General features: G+C 58.5%; 1 protein-coding gene across 4 annotated transcripts in view; it reads right to left on the bottom strand.

Annotated features, from left to right (window-relative positions):
• Nucleotides 1–6538: 6538 nt before the first annotated feature.
• Nucleotides 6539–20032, bottom strand: part of SLC7A5 (solute carrier family 7 member 5) — a 36282-nt gene continuing 22788 nt past the window's right edge. Inside the window, exons 3-10 of one of the 4 annotated variants that reach the window (XM_036273851.1) lie at nt 16927–17032; nt 16192–16236; nt 15604–15727; nt 14565–14668; nt 13956–14052; nt 12443–12592; nt 10317–10494; nt 6539–9156 (exon numbers count right to left, since the gene is read on the bottom strand). In XM_036273851.1, the coding sequence (XP_036129744.1) occupies nt 9101–9156; nt 10317–10494; nt 12443–12592; nt 13956–14052; nt 14565–14668; nt 15604–15727; nt 16192–16236; nt 16927–17032 (860 nt within the window). In that variant the 3' untranslated portion in view covers nt 6539–9100. Of the gene's footprint in view, nt 9157–9232; nt 10495–12442; nt 12593–13955; nt 14053–14564; nt 14669–15603; nt 15728–16191; nt 16237–16926; nt 17033–20032 lie in introns of those variants that run through there. The other 3 variants (XM_036273852.1, XM_036273850.1, XM_036273853.1) reach the window with 3 other exon arrangements.

The raw sequence follows: 20032 nt of genomic DNA, 5'->3' as shown, positions 1-20032 counted from the left end.
GACCAGAGCAGCCACGATGCACACTGCAGTGGGAGCAAGGAAAGAATGGCTCAGTGAGGAAGCAGCATGTGCAAAGGCCCTGCGGGTGTGTCCCAGGAACAGTCTAAGATCTAAAAGAAGGCCATGGTGGGCTGGGGTACAGAAGGAAGGAAGGTTGGTTCAACAGAGGTTGGAAAAGCAGGCAGGAAGCAGACATGCAAAGCCCTAGGGACATGTAAGGAGGTGGATCTTTGTCTCAGAAGCAACAGCCATTGCATTATGGCCTTCAGACGTTTGCTCCTGGCACCTTGTTCGTGTTTTCTCAAGTTAGGGATAGAAACTGTGGACAAACAGGGCTCAGGACAGAGACCTGTGTCACCCCCAGGCATCCCCCAGAGACAAGCAACATTTCATTCATTGGCCTCTGGGGGTGACCTACCAGTGGCCCAGTGGCTGGTGGCCTGAATGTGCCGTTCCGCCACCAGCCTTTCTGTCTTCGGGAACAGGTTGTTGTGAAACCTTATCTTTCTGCAGCCCGTGTGCCTGCTGCGATTCTCTGGCTCTGCCAATCGAGCAAATCCTACAACCCCACCCCCCACTCCCAAAATAAAATCCAGGCCAGCCTGACAGGTATTTCCAAAGAGCCGCTGGCCCCAGGCATCATCTCCTCCTTTTGTAAACTCCCACATTGTCCTTCCGTGACTCCATCCTGGACGTTCCCGGGACCGAACCCCCCTAGGCGGTGGTTCCCGTGGTCTCTTCCTTCCTTCACAAAGAACCGCTTCTGCCTTCCACAGGGGATGGCATTTCCGGTTCTTTCTGTTCTCTACAATGTTACTTGTCCAAACCTAGTGCTTAAGCTCATTACAGTCTCTTCATTATTGTCCCCTGGGTACTCTGTGCCCTGGGAAGAGAGCTGGGAACAGGGAGGGACAGACACTTGCTTTCAATGGGTATCCTGGGAACTTTGGGAGTTTGGTATCATTTGTATCTGTGATCTGTTAAAAATATGTAGTTAATGAAAACATTGACGTGATTCTCTTTGATAAAGAAGGCGAAATTCTAGCAGAAGCTCAGGTTGGGCACTTTTAAAAATCTCATCCTTTGCTCACTGTGTCACCCCAAACTGAGGGTCTTTCTGTCCCTCTCTCTGGGCCTCAGTTTCTCCATCTGTCCCACAAAAGTCTGGGCCCCGATGACCCCGTCCCCCGGGGACACACCTTTGTCATCTGGCCATCGTGCCGAGTCTTGGTGAATGAGCCTCCAGGAGCAGCGGGGTCAGGGACAGTCACTCAGCAAGAGCCCAGGGCAGCTGCCCAGGCCAGCAAGGTGGGGCCCTGGGTGTGGAGCCCCAAGGCCATTCCAGAGGGAACTCCAGAAGCTCCCCTCTGGGGTGGCGTCAGCAATGTCCTGAGGCGCCTTTGACCTTCCCTCCCAGGGGAGTCTCCTCAAGACAGGAGCAGAGGCACAGAATCCACGAATCTGCACTTGGGTGAATTAATACCTTTGGGCTTCCCGATTTCTCAGAGGCGTCGGGGCCCTAAAGCCTCTTGCGATTTGTACTCTCAGGGCAGGTGACTCCCAGGGCCTGTGTATGTCCCCATGCTGCCCCAAGTTTCCCCCAGCCTGGGAATCTGCCCACACCACAGAGCCCCTGGTCCTGCGTCCACCTTCCCCATACCTGAGACTCCTGGGCCTCAGCGGGGTCCCTGATAAATCAGGGGTCCCAGGCCAAAGTCAGACAGACACCCAAGATTGGAGAGGAAGCGATGGCAACACCCCCATCTTCAGATGGGCATCCGTAGGACACCTTGGGAAAACAGCGAGATCAGAGCAAAGACCAGGCAGCAAAGCATCTAGCACACACTTTATTTTTATTTATTTATTTTATTTTTTATTTTTTTTATCCTCACCCGAAGACATTTTTTTATTTTTTGTTCACATAGAGTGGGAGGGAGAGAGGGGAAGAGAGAGAGAGAGAAACATCGACATGAAAGGGACACATCGAGTGGCTGCCACCCACTGGACCCAACCAGGGCTGGGGACAAACTGCAACCGAAGTACGTGCCCTCAGCAGGAACCGAACCCGGGTCTCTCTGGACCACAGCCCGTCGCTCTAACCGCTGCGCTACATCGGCCAGGGCTCTAGCACACACTTTAGTTTTTTTTGTTGTTGTTGTTTTTTATCCTCACCCGAGGACATTTTTCCATTCCTTGCTCAGATAGAGTGGGAGGGAGAGAGAGGAACGGAGAGAGAGAGAGAGAAACATCGATGTGAAAGGAACACATCAAGTGGCTGCCACCCGCACGACCGACCAGGGCCGGGGACAAACTGCAACCAAGGTACATGCCCTTAGCGGGAACCGAACCTGGGTCTCTCAGGACCGCAGGCCGACGCTCTAACCGCTGAGCCAAACCGGCCAGGGCTCTAGCACACACTTTAAAAGACCCATGTGGGCCCAGCCGGTATGGCTCAGTGGTTGAGCATTGACCCTGCACCAAGAGGTCACTGGTTCAGTTCCTGGTCAGGGCACATACCCAGGTTGTGGGCCTGATCCCCAGTAGGAGGCATGCAGGAGGCAGCCAATCGAAGTTCTCTCCCATCAATATTTCTCTCTCTCTCTCTCTCTCCCTCTCACTTCCTCTCTCTCTAAAATCAAGAAAGAAAAAATATTTATTAAAGAAAATAAATAAGAACCCACGTGGAAGAGTGTAAAAATCACAGCTCAGTGTATTTCCATCCGCCCAGATCCAATTACAGACCGGCGCCAGTATCCTAGAGAGCCTGCTGATTTCTAAAAGCTTATTTAAAAGTATGGTTTTGGTGAATGGGTGAACCATTCACCCGATTCAGAATTCAAAAGGAACAGAAGGGCACAGGGTGAGAATGCTTTTCCTGCCTCAGATACTCAGAATCCCTGCTCAGCTCACCTAGCCTCAAGGTCTGAGGTCAAGCAGGCGCTCAAAGGGACAAAGGAAAGCCAGGCCAGACTCTCCAGGTCCACGTCCCTAATGAGGGCGTTTGTCAGAGGTGGCTGGAGTGGGGCAGTGTGCCCAGGGACAGCAGAGCAAACAACCCATACTCGTTAGACAGCGCTGGACTTCACTGAGCCCTGCCGTCCTGGAAAACAGTGAGACTGAGAACCTCCTGCCTCCTGCAGAGAAGCCCCGCCCCCTCCCACTACGGGACACCGTTCACGCCCTCATTGACCTGTGACCAGGCCAGACACAGATCCTCACGTTCCCTCTGCGCCTCAGCAGTGATGAGCTGAACTGCCCGTCCCCACTGATCCATAGGAACAAAACGCTTGATAACCAAACCCTGGTTTGACTTTTCTCCTTCCCCGGAGCCCTGAACTTGGCCCCCTCAGCCCCAGCCAGCAGACAGCCCCTCCTAACAGGCCGCCTGGGAGAAAACCTTCTCTACCCACCACTCCAGGCTGCCCCCACCCCCACCCCCTTCCCTGTGGAGGAGAGACTCTTCGTCAGCCCCCGAGATGCTGCTGTCTCACGTCACGGTGTTCTCGAAACGGTGACGGCCCACCCCCTCTGCAACGATCCTTTCCAATAGTCTCTCCTTTCTCGTTCCAGATTGGGTTTAGATTTGACAATTCCTTCCCTGTGGAATTCGCAGCCCAACTCTAGGGACTAAGCCGAGCCCAAAAATAAAATAGGAGCAGTTTTCATGGAACAGGTAGGAACCGAGGGCCTCCATCCCGTGGCTTTTTGAGGAGTAGGAGGGGCTGCTCCATGAGGGAGAAATGTCACTGCGACTAGAGGCGTGGGGCGGGGACAGCTGTCAGGTCCAGGGACACGCAGGACACAGCGTGGCCCTGGAAGCATTAGGGAGACATTCACTCCCTAGAGAAATCAGCTCTGTGGGTTGTGCAACCACGTGGGTTTAGTTCAGCACCTTCAAGGTGAAGAGCTGTCCCTGCAGCCCCAGGCAGGGAGGCTGAGTCCAGCCTCGAGTCAGGCACGAGCTGTCGGGGATTGACGCCTCTCTGAGAGGTTCAGGGCTCCATCAGGCATGGGGAGCCCCCCAGCCCGTCAGAGCTTCAAAGGGTTGGGACCATGAGCAGGCCGGACCCATGCTTTGACTTTGGGTCCTGGAGTCCCACTTGGAGGAGTGAGATCCCTCCCGGGGGTCACGTGTCATCACACAGCAGCCTGCATAGAGGTCAACGAGGGAGAGAAAACCTCGGGAACCTCCTGTGCCCCTCTCGCACCCAGAGGATTTGTTCTCCAGTGAAACTGGTCCATACTGGTTTTATGAAGGGCCTGATCACCCAGGACGTTTTATGGGATTTAAGCGTTTCACTTTAATCACACAGTTGAGTTCCTACTTGCAGAATTATGTCACCCCTTGGCTGGAAAAGAAAGAACCGAGTCTTGCTGAAACTGGACCCCAAGACGTGAAAAGGGCAGCATACAACCTGTTGGGTGTGGGCGTGCACACGGGGGAATCTGGGGAAAGTTTCTGGCAGGAGAGCGAAGGTGCTCGGGCCCCAGCGGCACCACTGGGCTCGGACAGCAGCTCTCGGGGTGAGGACCTGCTGCTTCCGCTGGGCGTCTCCCGCTGCCCCAGCTCTGGAGGCTGTTCAGAGGTCAACGAGGGCTCTTTGGAGGCTGGAGAAGGGTCGTATGTTTAGGATGAACGCAAAGGGTTCTGTGCAGAGGCGGGGGGCACGGCCAGAGTTCTTGAGGTGGAAGCATGGATTCCTTCCTGGGGTCCAGGGATACCCCCAGGTTTCCAAGCTCTCCGTCTTGGCCAAGATACCACTCTCATTCCCACACCTGCCCAATCCCACTCTCGTGGTGGTTCTGGCTAATTCCACAGGCAAGGGTGGCTTTGCAATGTCAGAGGTCCCTGCCTCATGGCTGATGGTCTGACCCCACCAAACCCCTTCCCCCCTTCACCAGTTCCACCCACATACATGGTAAATTTGGTGAACCTGGCAGAATTTTCTAAGAATTTGGGGATCTCCTCCTGTTGCAACCAGCATTCCAGTCTTGCCCCCTCCAAACACACATTCCTCTTCATGCACAGTGTTGAGTGTTGAGTGATTGCAGGCTGTTGCCCCTGGCACCCCCGTAATGTGGACATTTCTGTCTCCCCCACAATCCCTTCCTCCCCTCTGTCTCAAGCTCTCTGTCGTCACCCCCGCCTTTTCTCTCAAAGGAAGACCTGGGACAGACAACTCTGCGGGCCACACGTGTGGGATGGCTTGTTTGGGTCGGTGCGAGAACTGTCCTTTCAAGTGTCCAGACCCTTTTCCATCAGCAGCAGTGGAGGGAGAGTTCGTCCCCGAGGTGGGGGAAGGGCTGGCTGCTGGATCCGGGGCTGCTGGATCCGGGGCTGCAGAACGGCCCTGATGAGGTTCCCCATCTTTCATTGTTTTCCAAATGCGTGCGTGCCAGCGGAAGTAGGGTTATAACACACTTCCCCATGCATGGTGGTCCGTGAGTCACAGAGCTGCCCCTGGAGTTTTTCTTCAGCCAGGCTTCTTGCAGTTCTAGCAGGAAGTGGATGCCTAGGTAGCCTGGGCAGGAGTGAGGCCATCATGGGCACCTGACCCACCGGGGCCGTGGGTGCAGCCAGTGCAGGCAAGCTTCCATCAGCCCTGGCCCCCTGCCACTGGGGCTGAGTAATCCCATCTCCCACCTGTAGCTCCACCCCCCACCCAGCCTGCAGGGAGGGGGAGAATTCCTCCAGGTGCTCATTTGGGGGCCTGCCTGGCTTTGGGGTCCAGTATGCAAGGGGCACTTGATTGGGACCGATGGACCGTGGTGTTCTCAAGTGGTGGCAGCGCTGGGACCTGGCGCTCAGGGGCCCTCTGCACACTGTGGGTGGCTCTAGGTGGTACTTCCTGCCCCGAGCCTGTTGGGTGGCCCCAGTGCCTGAGGGAGTGGGAGCCCCTTCTGTGGACACCCAAGGCTCCCAGTTCCAGCCTTTCTGTGCTGGCACCCTGGCCTGGGTTCCTTTGACAGTTACGGTGGTCGGTCCACTCACCCTTGCTGTGCCACCCCCAACACCCACCCCATCCGAGCACACCCACGTCCCGCCTGTCCTTGGGGCCCCAGTCAAACACCAAAGTGAGAGCTGTCAGTGGAAGGGCTGGTGTGGCTCAGCCCAGTCCACCTCGGGACCAGACTCTCGGGGGTGTCACAGAAATGACATCCAGCCCGAAGCTGGTATGTCTCCTCCCTGACCTCCTGGTACTGGTCTTGGCAGCAACCAGTCATCTGATGGCCTGTGGCCAAGCACTTCCCACTCAGGGCCTGGGACACTCTCTCCACTATCCTCTGGTCTCTCTGTCAATGCCCCTTCGAAGAGGTAGACTGAACTCCCACTCAGCCCCTTGCCTCCCTCCCAGCCTTCATCACCGAGTGTGTTATCAGGGGCCGGAGCATCCTTTTCGGCCTCCAAGAGGTTGTGTCCGTGAGTGAGCGAGGTGGGCCAAGAGGCACATGACCAACCCTCTCCAGGGGAGTCACCCCCAGGAACATTCCCACTCCCAGAATTTGGCGCTGAAGAACATGAAGGCCACCAGCAGTATTTGTAATTCTGATCATTTTTCTTTAAAAAACTAAACAAAACAAAAAAACCCCACACATAAAGAAAACAGAACTCCCCACCCCTAACCAGCCAAGTGTTACAGGTTAGCCATTCACACGAGAAGAGAAAGAGATGTGGAAGCCACACCGTGGTCTTCGGCCCGGCGATGACAATGCACGTGGACAGCACTGATGGGGACATGAGACAGCAAAGACATGCCGGAGAAGCCAGGACGAACTGACCCTGCAAATAAATAAACACGGCGCGAACAGCATCCTCGACGTTAGTGGGACCTCAGGACAAAACAGAACAGCCGAACATCTGGACAAATGCTTGCTGGTTACATCAAGGTTTGGTTAAAAAAAAAAAAGAAAAATTAACCCCCACAAATGTGAACGCTCAGGACACTTGTCAGTAGAATGGTCAGATAGAGAAGTCTTGCCCCTCCTGATGCCGACACGGCAGGGCCCTGGGGTGTCTGCTGGCGAGCACCTTGGGATGCGGCCCTGGACAGTCCCTGTGTCTGAGGTGGGTGCCCGGGCTGGGTTGAGTCAGGAGGTACAGCCCTAAGAAACACAGACTGGGCGCCCTACCCGCCTTCGGCAGAGGTCCCCGCCCAGATGCTACGGAGAACCACACTTCAGGGCTACCTTTGACCTCTCAGGGCCCACTCCAGCCCCCACCTCAATGTGGAAAGGGAACCCTGGGGCCCCAGTGATCCCCTGCAGGGGTAACACTGCCTCAGTCCCCCATGACACTCACCGGGGGTTCCCACGCCTGTCTGCAGGCTGCCGAGGAAGGCCTCTGGGGAGGCCACTATGGTTGGGACAGGGCCTGGCTCCCCATATCCCACAAGGCCCAAGTGCCCCCGGAGCCGAGGCGGTGGCAGCAGGCCGAACGGCCACTCGAAGCTCGTGTGGCCGAGCAATGAGGCCTGGTGCCCGAGAGCTCAGTTCAACCTCCCACTGGGGGAACGTAGGTGGTCAGAGGCCAAGGCAGAGCCGCCAGCACCTACGACAGGAGCCTGGAGGAAGTGACGACTCGGGGAAGCCAGCCAGCGCCCAGACCCGCTGGCCCGGCCTCAGCGGCCCCCTCGGGGGGACACCACAGGAGCCACAGGGACAAAGCCTGCTAGCACAGCCGGTCTGGAGAGGCAGGGTGGCCTCCGGAGCAGGTGCAGAGTTGGAGCAGTGAGGTAGGCTTGGCTCTGCCTTCTGCTGATTGGAACGGAGTCTGGGACAGGCCATGTCGCTGGCGGGCGGGGACAATGGCGTCCCGGCCAGGAGCTAGGAGCCAGCCCCGGACAGCCTGTTGGGGTTGCCACCCAGCCATCCAGCCAATTCTGTGGACCCTGGGAGGGGCTGCCTTGGGGGACCTGGATGAGAAGCCCGTCAGGGGTCTGTGTCTGCCTTCGTGTCGCATCTGTTTCTAGGTCTCAAGCCTGGGGCTTTGTCTGAGAGAAACAGAGTTGGCTCCCAAACTGAACACAGAACAGGTCGGGAGGCTGCATTACCTGCAGGCCAGGCCTGGTGTGCTGCCCACTGCCTGCCCACGGGAGATGCCAAACCCTCCCGTCTTTGTGCCTTTGCTCAGGCTGTCACACAGGGCGAGACGCACAGTCAGGAGCCCCGTGGCATCCTGAGTGACCAGGGTCTGGCCCCGCCCTGCACGTCCTGGAGGGAGCTCCGGGATCATCCAGGTGCCCATGACCTCCACCAGGAGCTCCACCAGCCACAAACACCTGGCACGGGAACCACTTTCTGTGGAGCTGGGGCTGTCGTCAGAATAAGCTCAACTCTTCTTCTCCTGCAAACCTCTCCAGAGATGGCCGTTTCACTGAGACTTTCTCTTCTTTCTAGGGGTCAGGGAGGGACGGATCTACCTCAGGTCTTTAAGGTAGAGACGTAAGCCCAGGGTTAGTTTTCCCAATGTCGCTACATCTATTAACAAAAAGAAAAAAAATAAGGAAGCCAAGCACATGTCTGTCGGTGCGAGCCCGCTCTCCATACTCCGAGGCCGTGTCTCCGCGGCTCATTGGCAACTGGAGTGTCTGGCTCTCAGAATCCCTCCCCCGAGGCTGCCTGCAGGTGGCGCTGGGGGTCTCACCTAATGACAGGACCTGGTCCCTGAGGCACATCATGCTGCTGGCAGTGTTAAGGGACAAGATTCTCCCTGCCTGCCCTCCCAGAGTTCTTTAAAAAATAATCATCTTGGTGGTGTCAACTTGACCCAAAATTTAAGTTAAAAAAATAATACAAATAAACAAAGGTTAGAAGGGACAAGGGCCCAACGTGGCAACACGTCCAGGTCGGTCAGAGGGCCCAGCCTCTTCTCAGTTCGACATTCGTGCCTCACTCTTGAGGAGGTATTGATGAAAGGTCGTCTTCTGGGACTCAATTCGTACCAGTTTTCACAGTGGCCCCGGCACCCGACCTGGCAGAGGGATGGACGGGCGCTCAGCTGAGCTGCCTGGATGACAGAACGGGTGGCTTCACAGGCGGGCGAGTTGGTTTACAATGATCGTTGAGCGCTTTCCGTCTGCCAGCTCCCGGCTCTTCTCCCTTACGTCTCCTGGGGGACCACTTGCATGAGCTTCTGGCAAAGGACCGTCGTGGAAACTGCAGGGGAGGGGACAGCAGCGTTACTCCGGGGTCCCGCGATCGCATGCCTGGGGGCCAGGGGGCACCAGAGCGCCGTGACCTGCAGCTCACCCGGCCTCAGGACACCGTGACTTCCACGGTTGCAAGAGAAGCCAGAAACCCAGAACTTTACGTGAAACCTCCCGACCTGACCATGTGTAGCCTGGGCCCGGGAGCCTCCCTCCTGGTGGGCACCAGCCTCCACTCCAGGTTAGCTGCAGAGAGACGCTGCGTCTCTTCCAGGACTTTGTAAGACACCTGGGGGGTGTGGCCAAGGAACTTGGCAACAGGCTGAACACTGGTCCTGCCCTTCACCCTGTCTCAGAAACCTGGGGTCATGGAGCAATAATGGGATAATAAGTGCCGATGCTGACGGACTGTTTGAGGGGGTCCTTCCTGTCTGTCCACACTTGGCAGACACCCAGGACGAGCAGCGAGGTTGCCCACCACTGCCAGATGACAGCTACAGGCCTGCAAGGGGGCCAGGTGAACACCTGTGGGGGTTGATTTCAGGACAGAGGGCGCTGCTTGAGGGCCTGGGTGTATTCTGCAAGATTATTAATAGGGAGTCTAGTCAGGGCTGGAGGCTGAGGTCTGCTGAAATGACTGACAGTGTCAGTCACCGGGCAGGGACCAACCAGAATTTGGAGATGGCCGTCCTGGGGCTTTTACAAGCCATCCAGGACATGGTGATTGGGATGCAGACTTGCAAACAGCCGTGAGTTTTCCAGGAGCCGGGCCTCTTAACAGAGGCCTCAGTCCAGGCTCCTGAACCTGGCTAGTCGGTTGGTCCTGTGACCACAGTGCAGAGATCCTGTTTTCTCCTTCTCTGCCTTTCTAGGTCAGCCTCTGTTTAAGCTGGCGACAGGCAGTGGGGTTTTGTTACTTGGCAAAAGCAGCCTGGTTTTCTGGAATCCCTTGTTCTGAGATTAGCTGGTGCCAAGCTGAGCGTCTTATCCCTGAAATACTGGGCCAGACATCGGCGCCAGACACGCCAAGTGGCTAAACCCTTGGTCAGCACTGTGAACACCCCCTGCCCCCCGCGCCGTCCCCTGGCTATGGGATTAGATAATAGCAGACAGGCTGCTTCGAGGTGGAGAGAGGCCCCGGCTGCTGGGCTGCGCTGGGGAGATACTCACAGATGCCCTGGAGGAGCCACTTGGGCTTGTTTTTCCACCAGACCCCGAGGAAGTAGACCGGCAGGCCGCTGAGGATTATGCCAAAGCCAATGCCACACTCCACGGGGGTCATCCAAAAGGAGACGGCGATGAGGAACAGGCAGGCCAGGATGAAGAACACGGGCAGTGCCAGGTTCACCTGGGGGCAGAGGGCGGGCGATGGGCAGTCGGCGTCTGTGCTCCCTCCCTACACCCCTCGTGTCCTAGCCTCCCAGGTCCCGTCCGCCCCGCTGCAACTGCTGTGTCCCCACCGCTCTCCTGACCTTGGTGGGGTTGTCTCCCCGCTGAGGCCCACTTAGCTTCTCCCATCGGACCCCCCAGAGCACACCCCGTGCCTCCAGCTCCCAACCCAGGCCTCCTGTCCGGTCCGAGAACTGCTCTGACCTCCCAGCTGTCACTTGTGCCTGTGTCCCTCTTCCAGCATTTACCAAGCCTGACCTATGCCGGTTTTCTCGGAGTCAGCCTCCCGAGAAGCTGGGGTCTCTGGAGAACTGAAACCTTCCCCTGTTCTCCGTTGACTCAGCACCGGGCGCCAGGCAGCCACTACCCACAGCACAGACGGTGCCGACAGTAAACGCAAACAACCCGGTTGGTCCCTTGAGGCCTCCCAAGGTCAGGGGAGGCTGACCTTGCTGGTTCCCACATCACAGGGCAGAAACCCTGGCCCAGCATCTGCCCACAGTCACCCAAGGTGGGGGCACCTCTGGGAAGACCACTGCCACCCACTAATAAGTGAGGGGCATCGCCTTCCCGGAGAGCCTTTGTGGGTCGGCTGACTGCAGTCTGCACACCATGGGCAGACGGACCCAGCCACAGAGCTCAAAGCAGACCAGCCAGAGGTGCCCCCAGCCCAGCCTGGCTCCAAGGACCATGTCCTGCTTCTGCAGCTGGGTGGGCCTGTCCACACACGGGCAGGAGGCCCTAGAGGCAGGGCAAGTGTGAGTCCCATCCCGTCAGCTCTCACTGCCTGCCCCCCCCAGCCCAGGCTGACAGTGCAACAAGGCCCCCCACGTGCCCAGGATAACATGGGCACAGAGTCCACCACCAGCAGGGAGAAGGTGGTCCAGGGCACGAAGTCTGCCCTGGCACCTAAGGGAACTGGGCCCTGCTGCCCCTGTGGGACTGGGTGGGGGAGACAAGGACGTGGCTGTGGACAGGTGCCAAGTGTGATGGTCAAATGCCACTAGAGGCTGGACAAGGGACAAGAGCCACTAGTCAGAGGCCACTGTGAGTTCCTCCCTCTAACTCCCGACATGAGTCCCAGACGACGTGCTCACTCGACTTTTCCAGCAGGAGCATGGGCTGCACCAGCCCCCCTTTCTGGAGAAACGAGGTTTCTCTGGGTAGCTGGTCCCGGGCTGGGGTCAGGAGGGAGGTGTGTCCACCTTCAGCCAGGCTCGTGCCCAGGCTGCCTGATGCTGGGACTCCTCTTCAATGAGGCAGGGCCAGCCCCGGGCGTGTCCACGCCCTATGGGCTCCGTCACCTCCTACCCGCCGCACACGGTCTCCCCCACACCCCAGCTGCTAGCACCCCCTGAACACACATGGCCCCACATCTCTGCCCATGTGCCATCTTCTCAGGACCACCCAGCCACCTTGGTCAGCTGCCCCTTCAGTGCTTACCCCTCCCCCCGGGCACTGTAGGTTTCTTCTTTACTGCTTCTCCCTCTTGTTCAACTATCAGCTCTAGGAGGGCAGGGATTGGGCGGGTCTATTTTGTTCTTTGATGAACCCCAGAACTTGGAATCACCCTCTCGGCAGGTACTCAAAAGGTTCCCAATAAACAGTCATCAGCTGATTCATCACCCCCATGTTGGTTGAGTTGGGAAGCAGTGACATATTTATCTTGGTAGGTTCGCACCAGAACCCTCTGCAGGAGGCATCCTGGTTCAGAGGGGCTGGCAACTCAACAAGGGACGGTGGCCTGCCAGGCACATGCCGGAGGGGCAGAACCAAGAAGCTGTGTAGAGCTGGCCCCCAACACAGGGCCCCCAGGGACACGTGGACCCTGTTTCTCCAAGCCCCCAGCCAGCCCCCAGCCAGCCCCGTGTGCGCCCGCCTGGGCTGTCCAGGGGCTGGGCCCTTACCTTAATGGGCCGCTCCAGCTCCGGCTTCTTGTAGCGGAGCCACAGCATCCCGATGATGGCCAGGGCCACACACAGCCAGTTGAAGAAGCTGAAGAAGTTGATGACGGAGAAGATGTCGCTGGAGAAGGCGTAAAGCAGGGTCATGATGCACTGCAGAGAGACAGGGCGGTGTGAGCCCCTGAAGGGCCTGGGCCGGAGCCGGGAACAGGACAGCCGGGGCGACGGAGGCCACCCCGGCGCTGGGCTATGTCTGCGGTGGGGGAGGACAGCACTTGCCTTAAAGGAAGACCTAGTGAGAGTAACACATAAGTTCTCAGAAAGCAAAGGCCACACCGGGAGCGGGTAGGGAACAAAAGCCTACACCCGACACCCACTGCGGCATCATTGTAAGAACAGTGGCTGGGAACCAAGCTCCGTGCCCATCACGGGGCTCATTTACGTCAGCCACAGACCTCAGGCCACCGGATCCACGTAGCTGTCTCAAAGCTGAGCTCGGGCTCTGCATGTCCCAGGATCACCTGGTACTTCTCCCTTCGAGAGGCGGAGCTTAGCCCTCTCTCCTGGAGTGGAGCTATCCCTACTGACTCCCTCCTGACAAACAAGACGGAGATGACAAGTGTGACTCCCGAGGCTAGGTCACAGAAACACGGTGGCTCTCTCCTTGCTGTGTCTCTCAGCTGCTTCACCTTGGGTCGGCCAGCTGCCTTGTCGTGGTTCACGCAGCCCTGTGGACAAGCCCACGTCCTACGGAACTAAGGCCTCCTGCCCACAGCCACATGCGGCATCCAGGAAGCGGCTCCTCCAGCCTCGGCCAAGCGCTCAGATGGGACGGCAGCCCCGACCACCACCTGGTTACCACCTCCCGAAGGACCTGGACCAGGGCCACCCACTAAGCTGCTCCGAGTTCCTGACTCACAGAAACCAAGAGATAACGAACGCTTTCCGTTTAAGCCACTAAGTTTTGGGTGATTTGCCACACAGCAATAGAGAACTCTAACATCGGTGTGCCGGCATGGAAAGACATGACAAGCTGGAGAAAAACGCACAGTGCTCTCCCCGAAAATGCTACACTGCATGCATTGCACATCTGCTAACACCCCCGGGCTCCGGAGAGGCACGGAGCACACCAAGCTGCCCATGAACCGTGGCCCCCTCGGGGAACGGAGCTTCTGCTTCACAGATGCTGGACTGTTTGAAGTTTTTTTAATAACTACCGTGTATTATTATTGGAATTAAAAACTTTAAAAAAAAACAAACCCAGCTCCCTTTGTTGTCTAGTGGGGCACGCAGCGAAGGAACAATACCAGGAAATACTGCTAACTTGTCTGCATCCTGGCCTCCGCCTTGGTCTGCTGTCCAGGTGACACCAGGTGACGCTGGGAGGGCACCATGCAGATGGACCCTGCAGCCTCACTTCCCGCCCCGAGCCCCGTGGGACATCCCCAGCCTTGCCCTCTAGCCTGCTCACAGTTCTCCCGGGGAAGGAGGGCATCGGATGGCACTGCCAGCTTACCGTGAACAGGAGGGAAGGCATGGGCGTCAGGAGCTGCGGGTGGATCATGGAGAGGACAGAGGGCAGGTGGCCCTCCCTGGACCCCACAAAGAACAGCCTGTGGAAAGGAAAACAGATGGTCAGCCTTATCCTCCAGCAACCCAGGCAGGGTGGGGAGTAAACAGTGCCCGTGCCTTGGGGCTGGGCTCCCCGACAGGGGCTTCTCCATGGCCCTGGCGGACTCAGCTGGCAGCGGGGAAAACTCAGCATCTTGCTCACCTCCGGTCCCGCCCCCTCCCCGGGCAGGGTGCACGACGAACCCATGAGAGAGTCTAGAGGAACACAGAGGCTGTGTCATTTCCGGGGAGAGGAGAGGCCGTGGTTCCTTTATTTCTGTATTACTTGAACACTTTGACAGCTACATATTCCTCAATATAGCAAACCACAACTTTAAATTTTTTAAAAGAACCAAACCCGGGACTCTCTGGACCACAGGCCGACGCTCCAACCGCTGAGCGAAACGGGCCAGGCACAAACCACAACTGTTAAAGCTCACGTTGAGCAGCAGCACTGGGCCTGCCCCGGCTCCACAGAGCCTGAGGGTGGGAGGGTGGTCCTGGGCGGGCTCACCTAGAGGACGTGAAGAGGGACCCGTTGACGGAGCCGAAGCAGGACAGGCCCACGAAGACGGGGATGATCCAGGACATGACGCCCAGGTGGTAGTTCCCGAAGTCCTAGGAAGATGCCAAGCATGAGTGAGCCCGAGCCCCGCGGTGCACAGCACCAGGCCCTGACTCCCCCCCTGGACAGCGGGCCGTCCTCCCGGCCCAGCCCGGCCCCCCTGTCTGCACGCCCGCCCACACACTCGTCACGAGTGCCTCCCGGATGTCTGGACCGTGGAGGGCTATCCCAGGGACAGTCTCCTTCAGAACAGCACTGGTGCCCACTCATCCCCACACTGGCACTTCCCGCGGGCACCCCTCACCCTGCGGCACACCAGGCTGACCAGGTGTCCGGTCTCTCTCCCCATCCACATGGCTGCCCCACAAGGGAACACCGTGCTGTCTCTGGGTGGGCTCCATCGCCCGCCCAGAGCAGGCTCAGTGAGTAGCATGCAGAAGGGAGTGGGTGGGCACTGACCGTCACCTGCCGACGTTGCTGGTGAGGACACTGTGGGAAGTGAGCCTACGGGATCCCCGCAGGGCATTCAAAGCCCCTGGTTCTACTCAGGGCTCCAGTTTGGTTTGGGAGGTCAACACAGTGCTCAGCTGCTGCCACCGGGGGGCCTGGGGACGCTGCTCTCCCTCTTCTGAACCCCAGGTCCAGTGGCTCGGGGTGTATGTGGGCAGTGGGTGGGGGAAGGCCACCCAGCCTTTCATCCCTGTGCTCTGGGTTGCCAACCTCACTCACGGGGTGGACCTTCCAAATCACCACAATGGACTCCCCCACCGCAGACATACTGACTTAAAACTGGCCCAGGCATGGCTGGGGCATCAGCACTTCCAAAGCCCTTGGATTCCCACAGGCCGCCAGGGCACAGCTCAACCCTCCGCGCAGAAGCAGGTTTGCACATGAGGGGCCTGGTCCGGCCACATCGCAGGCTCAGAGGTGGCAGGGCTGGCCGTGGTCTCTCAGCAACCCGGGCAAACACTGGCAGGTGGCATCTTACCACGGCCACGGCCTCTGATGTCAGCATTTGCTCAGTGGACAGCGTGGTAAAGTAGGCCAGGTTTGTCAGCACGTACACCAGGGTGACGATGGGGAGGGAGATGATGATGGCCAGGGGCAGGTTTCTGGAAGGAACAAAAGGGCACATCATCAAAGTGCGATTCCGGCCGGAACCAGTCCTGATAGCCCTCTGACACACAGGGGCCCGGGGTCGAGCCTCACTGCCGGGGCAGGTGGTGAGCAGAGACACTGTCACCAGCACCGGTCACCAGCCGGAAGCCAGCGCCTGGGACAGGGCAGCTGGCGACTCGACCCCGCTGGTCTCAGCTCCCCGTCGGCCCAGCGGGCGTTCCTGCTTATTCTCAGGGGGACTCTTGTTCAAGGTCGCACAGCCGTGTGTGGCCGGTTTGAGGGAAAAGCCAGTGCCCCTTCACCCCAGCAGGACCCTACCCCCACGGCCCCTCCCGAAAGGCCCTGCGCCGCTTTCATCTGAGCTCGGCTTGGGTCCACGGACGAATTAGGCCACATCGGCTTCTTCCTTCTCTTACATTCAAATAACAAAAAGAAGTGTCTCTGTTCACACACGTACCTGTAGGGGTTGATCATCTCCTCTGTGACAAAGTTCAAATAATTCCTAGAATTTAAAGAGCAGAGTTTAATTCTACATTCCTCCCGGTCACGAGGGGGGGAAGGGACAGATTCCCTGGGGAGCCCCTGCTGGCTGCTCCGGGTCAGTGGGAGCTGAGCCCTCACCTGGGGTCCCTCTGGGTGACCAGCTGGGGCCGAGGGCACAATCCTGCTTCCTTGGGACCATCGTCGCCCCAGCAGGTCTGCCCCCCTCCACGGGCCACGTCCTGTCTCTGACCTGCCTTCTGGCACCTTCACCGTCCACCCGCCCGCCCGCCACGTGGCAGCTGTTCCTGTGGCCCAGTGTACAGCAGCCTGAGCGCGGGGCCACAGCTGGGGACCCAGCGGGCTGGGAAGGGGCGGGGGAGGGGCTGTAGGTAGGCATTTCCCCTCGTGGCGAGGAAGAGACCCAGGCCACCAGGCCCAGCCGTTGGAGCTCAAATGCTTCGCTCCCCTCAGCAAAGGTGTATCTACAGGGCCGCCTTCTCCGGTCAAGACACTGGAGAACAGCACCGTGGGCCGCGGCGGTGTCCTCTCTGTGCTGGTCTGGGATACGTGGAGGGGGCTCGCACAGCTCTGAGGGTCTCCTGCCGCTCTCTACAAGTGCCGTGGGTGGCCGAGAGATGCGGATCTCTGGACACCTCAGGGCCTGCTCCGGTTTCCCAAGGCCCAGAGACCCAGACATCCTGGAACGTACCATCCCCCATAGGCAAAGAGGCCGCTGTATAACGCCAACACGATGTTCCCCACGTCCAGCTTGGTGCCTTCAAATGAGAACTGGGGATCCAGATTGGATACATCACCTGGCAAAGGCCAAACAGACAGAAAGGCGTGTTGCGTTAGAGTGTGCCACGACAGAGATCATGCCGCAAGTTCCAGAATGTTCCTGGAGCAAAATATATAGTAACAAACAAAAATACTGGGGTAAAAGCTTCCCACTGTGACAAATTAAATGCACCTGCTGAACCACCGACACACACGCTCCTGACTCACCCCGGGGCCGGGAGCACAGGCAAGGTGAACACGATCTTGCCGTGACCTGGAGGAACGTTGCCTTCAAGGCCCCCCCGCCCCGTCCACCCGGGAGGGGGATGGCAGCTCTGTGGATCCTCGGCCGTCCTGAGTGCCAGCAGCCCGGGCAGATGCAGGGACATGTCAGGAGGGACGGGCTGATCAGCCCTGGTCACCTCAGAGCGTGGTCCCCGCAGATGCCATGACATGAGCCTCAGATCAGGGGGACCTGGGTCTGAGCTTTACTCTGACCCTTAGTGCCCAGAGAAGCAAGAGCTGCTAAACCCGATCCAGGCTTCTCACGTGGGTGATGGAACTCTTGAATGCCGCCTCCTCGAGGCCGCTGTGAGCACAGAAAGACCCGACGGTGACTTAGACCGTGGACGCCTGCACTTCACAGCAGCGGCGGGGGTCTCACGGCAAACACTGCAGCGGCGGGGGTCCCACGGCAAACACTGCAGCGGCGGGGGTCCCACGGCAAACACTGCAGCGGCGGGGGTCCCACGGCAAACCCTGCAGCGGCGGGGTCCCTGTCTACCGGTCCATCTTATCCTGGACGCCGAATTCTGTCCCGGAGCTTATTTGTCCCAACCCTGCAGGTGTGCTCAGGCCTTTGATCTCCCGCCTGAGGTGGGGATGAATATAGATCCACAAGCTCCCCTCACCCCGCCTACAAGGCCACGGTCCTGTGACCAGAACAGGCTCCAGGGTAGTTGGCACTTAACTCCTTGAACCGCCTGCACATGATCGGTCTCGGAGGCCGGGTCCCAGGACCGCCTGGTCACAGGGTGGTCAGCAGGCCCAGGACCGCCTGGTCACAGGGTGGTCAGCAGGCCGGGTCCCAGGACTGCCTGGCCCCAGGGTGGTCAGCAGGCCGGGTCCCAGGACTGCCTGGCCCCAGGGTGGTCAGCAGGCCGGGGCCAGGACTGCCTGGTCACACGGTGGTCAGCAGGCTGTGTGGGTAGGGGCAGTGCTTGTAGCCAGCTCAGGAAAGTATACCCTTTAAGAGCCCCTCGGGAGAGCTCCTGTGTGCTCCCTCCCAGCTGCTCTCCAATGGAATGTTCTGGAATGTGCATTCCTTTGCATCTGCAGAGCCCTGCCTGTCCTAGGCCCTTGCCCACATACTTCTGTGGGGAGAAAAGAGGAGCACCTGTCCTACAATCAGAGAAACTGGGGGTCATGCCACCTGCTCAGGGATGTGGGAACCTGCTGGCATGCAGTTGGTCTGCGACCATGAGGCCCATCCTGTAAATGCCGGGCCAGCTGATGGGTGTCCCCTCTGGGCACTGCATGCATGAGCCAGAGGCCATGCCACCCCAGAGTGCTACAGGAGCTCCTAGAGTCTGGAGGAGCTGCCCAGGACTGCTCCTGCTAGCCTAGGTCTCCCAAAGATGACATATCCCACCCCAACTCCCCCGCAGGGTGCTGCTGGGTCCGGCTCTTAGAACTACCTCTGGAACACCGAAGGTCTTTCATGACAAAGGTTCCTTACAAGTATGCTGGCCTGTCTTGAATTGATCATTTTCTCATTAATCGGCCCCATTTTCCTATTAGGATATATTTTATACCTCCTATTTATTATTTCAGATTGGATTTCTTTTCCCATAGGCTGGAATACGTATTTTGGTGCAGTTGTGAAAACTGGCTTTCACCTCAAGCACGATCTTGAATTAATAACACTGTGTGTGCGTGTCTGTGTGTGCGCACGCGTGTGTTGGAGACACGGCCACACGGGGGGTGGCTGTCACAGTTGCTGAGGGTAAAATTCCAGGCTTGAAATGCAGCCTAGGACTTTCAGGTAAGGACGGAATGTTTTCAGCCCCAAGGCCGGGATGGAGTCAATGTTTTCACCAAGGGATCACCAACTGGGCCTTCTGACGGTAAATGCCATTCTCTCCCTGAGGCAGTCACGCTGGGGACAAGAATTCCTGCTGTGGAATGGTGGTATTTCCTCGGATTTACAGCTCGATTCTGCAGCCTCTGAAACCCCAGGTAGATAAATACGACTAGCTGCTCTGACCAGCGCAGACGAAGCGTCTCACTGGGCTGTACCTGGGCCTCAGCCAGACCACAACCAGCCCGTGATGCTTCTATTCCTGGGACAGGTGTGGCTGGGCAACCTGCAGGGACCTCCCTCGGTTGCCCAGGGCCTCGCTCCCCAAGGCCCTTGGAGGAAAGCAGACATCCAGTGCCTCTGGTCCCCCAAACCTTGACCAGCTGGCAGCCCGCCCCCGGCTCCCCAGGCAGGGGGTGGGCTGAGGCGAGGTGCGGTGGAGGGCTGCTAAAGGTCAGTCAAGGACTCCGCCGTGTTGGACCCCAGTCCACCTGCTGCAAGTCCCCCTGCGCTGCCCCCCTGCCTGTCACCTCACTGCTTCCCTCCTCACACAGGCACAGTGGCCCCACTGAGGGCCAGGCACAGAGGGAGCGACCCGAGAGTGAACTGTCTGAGAGCAGCTAGCTCACATGTGCACTGTGGCTGAGCTCCTGGGTTTGCTCGGCCTGTCTGTGCCGGACTCTGGCCCAAATCAGAGACCCACAGCTCCACTGGGCACCTGACCAGATGCTGGCTGAGCGAGCTGCCCCCTCAATGGGCGCCATGTCCGCCGGCTAAGCATGGCACTCGGCCCGGCCCACATGGGGCTGGCACAGCCTGAAGAATCTCAGGGGTGACAGCTCAGGGCAGCTCAGGGCTCTGTCTGCTCTTGCCTCTGGGCCGGAGGACCGCCTGCCTGTCTCTAGGGGAGCGAGAAGCAAGGGAAGGAGCCACACCTCACCCAGTGATGTGCATTAGC

The sequence above is a fragment of the Molossus molossus genome, unplaced genomic scaffold, assembly GCF_014108415.1.
Source record: "Molossus molossus isolate mMolMol1 unplaced genomic scaffold, mMolMol1.p scaffold_m16_p_21, whole genome shotgun sequence".
Lineage (NCBI taxonomy): Eukaryota > Metazoa > Chordata > Mammalia > Chiroptera > Molossidae > Molossus > Molossus molossus.
The sequence above is the reverse complement of the archived record's forward strand: the minus strand, read 5'-3'. Positions and strand labels throughout refer to the sequence as shown.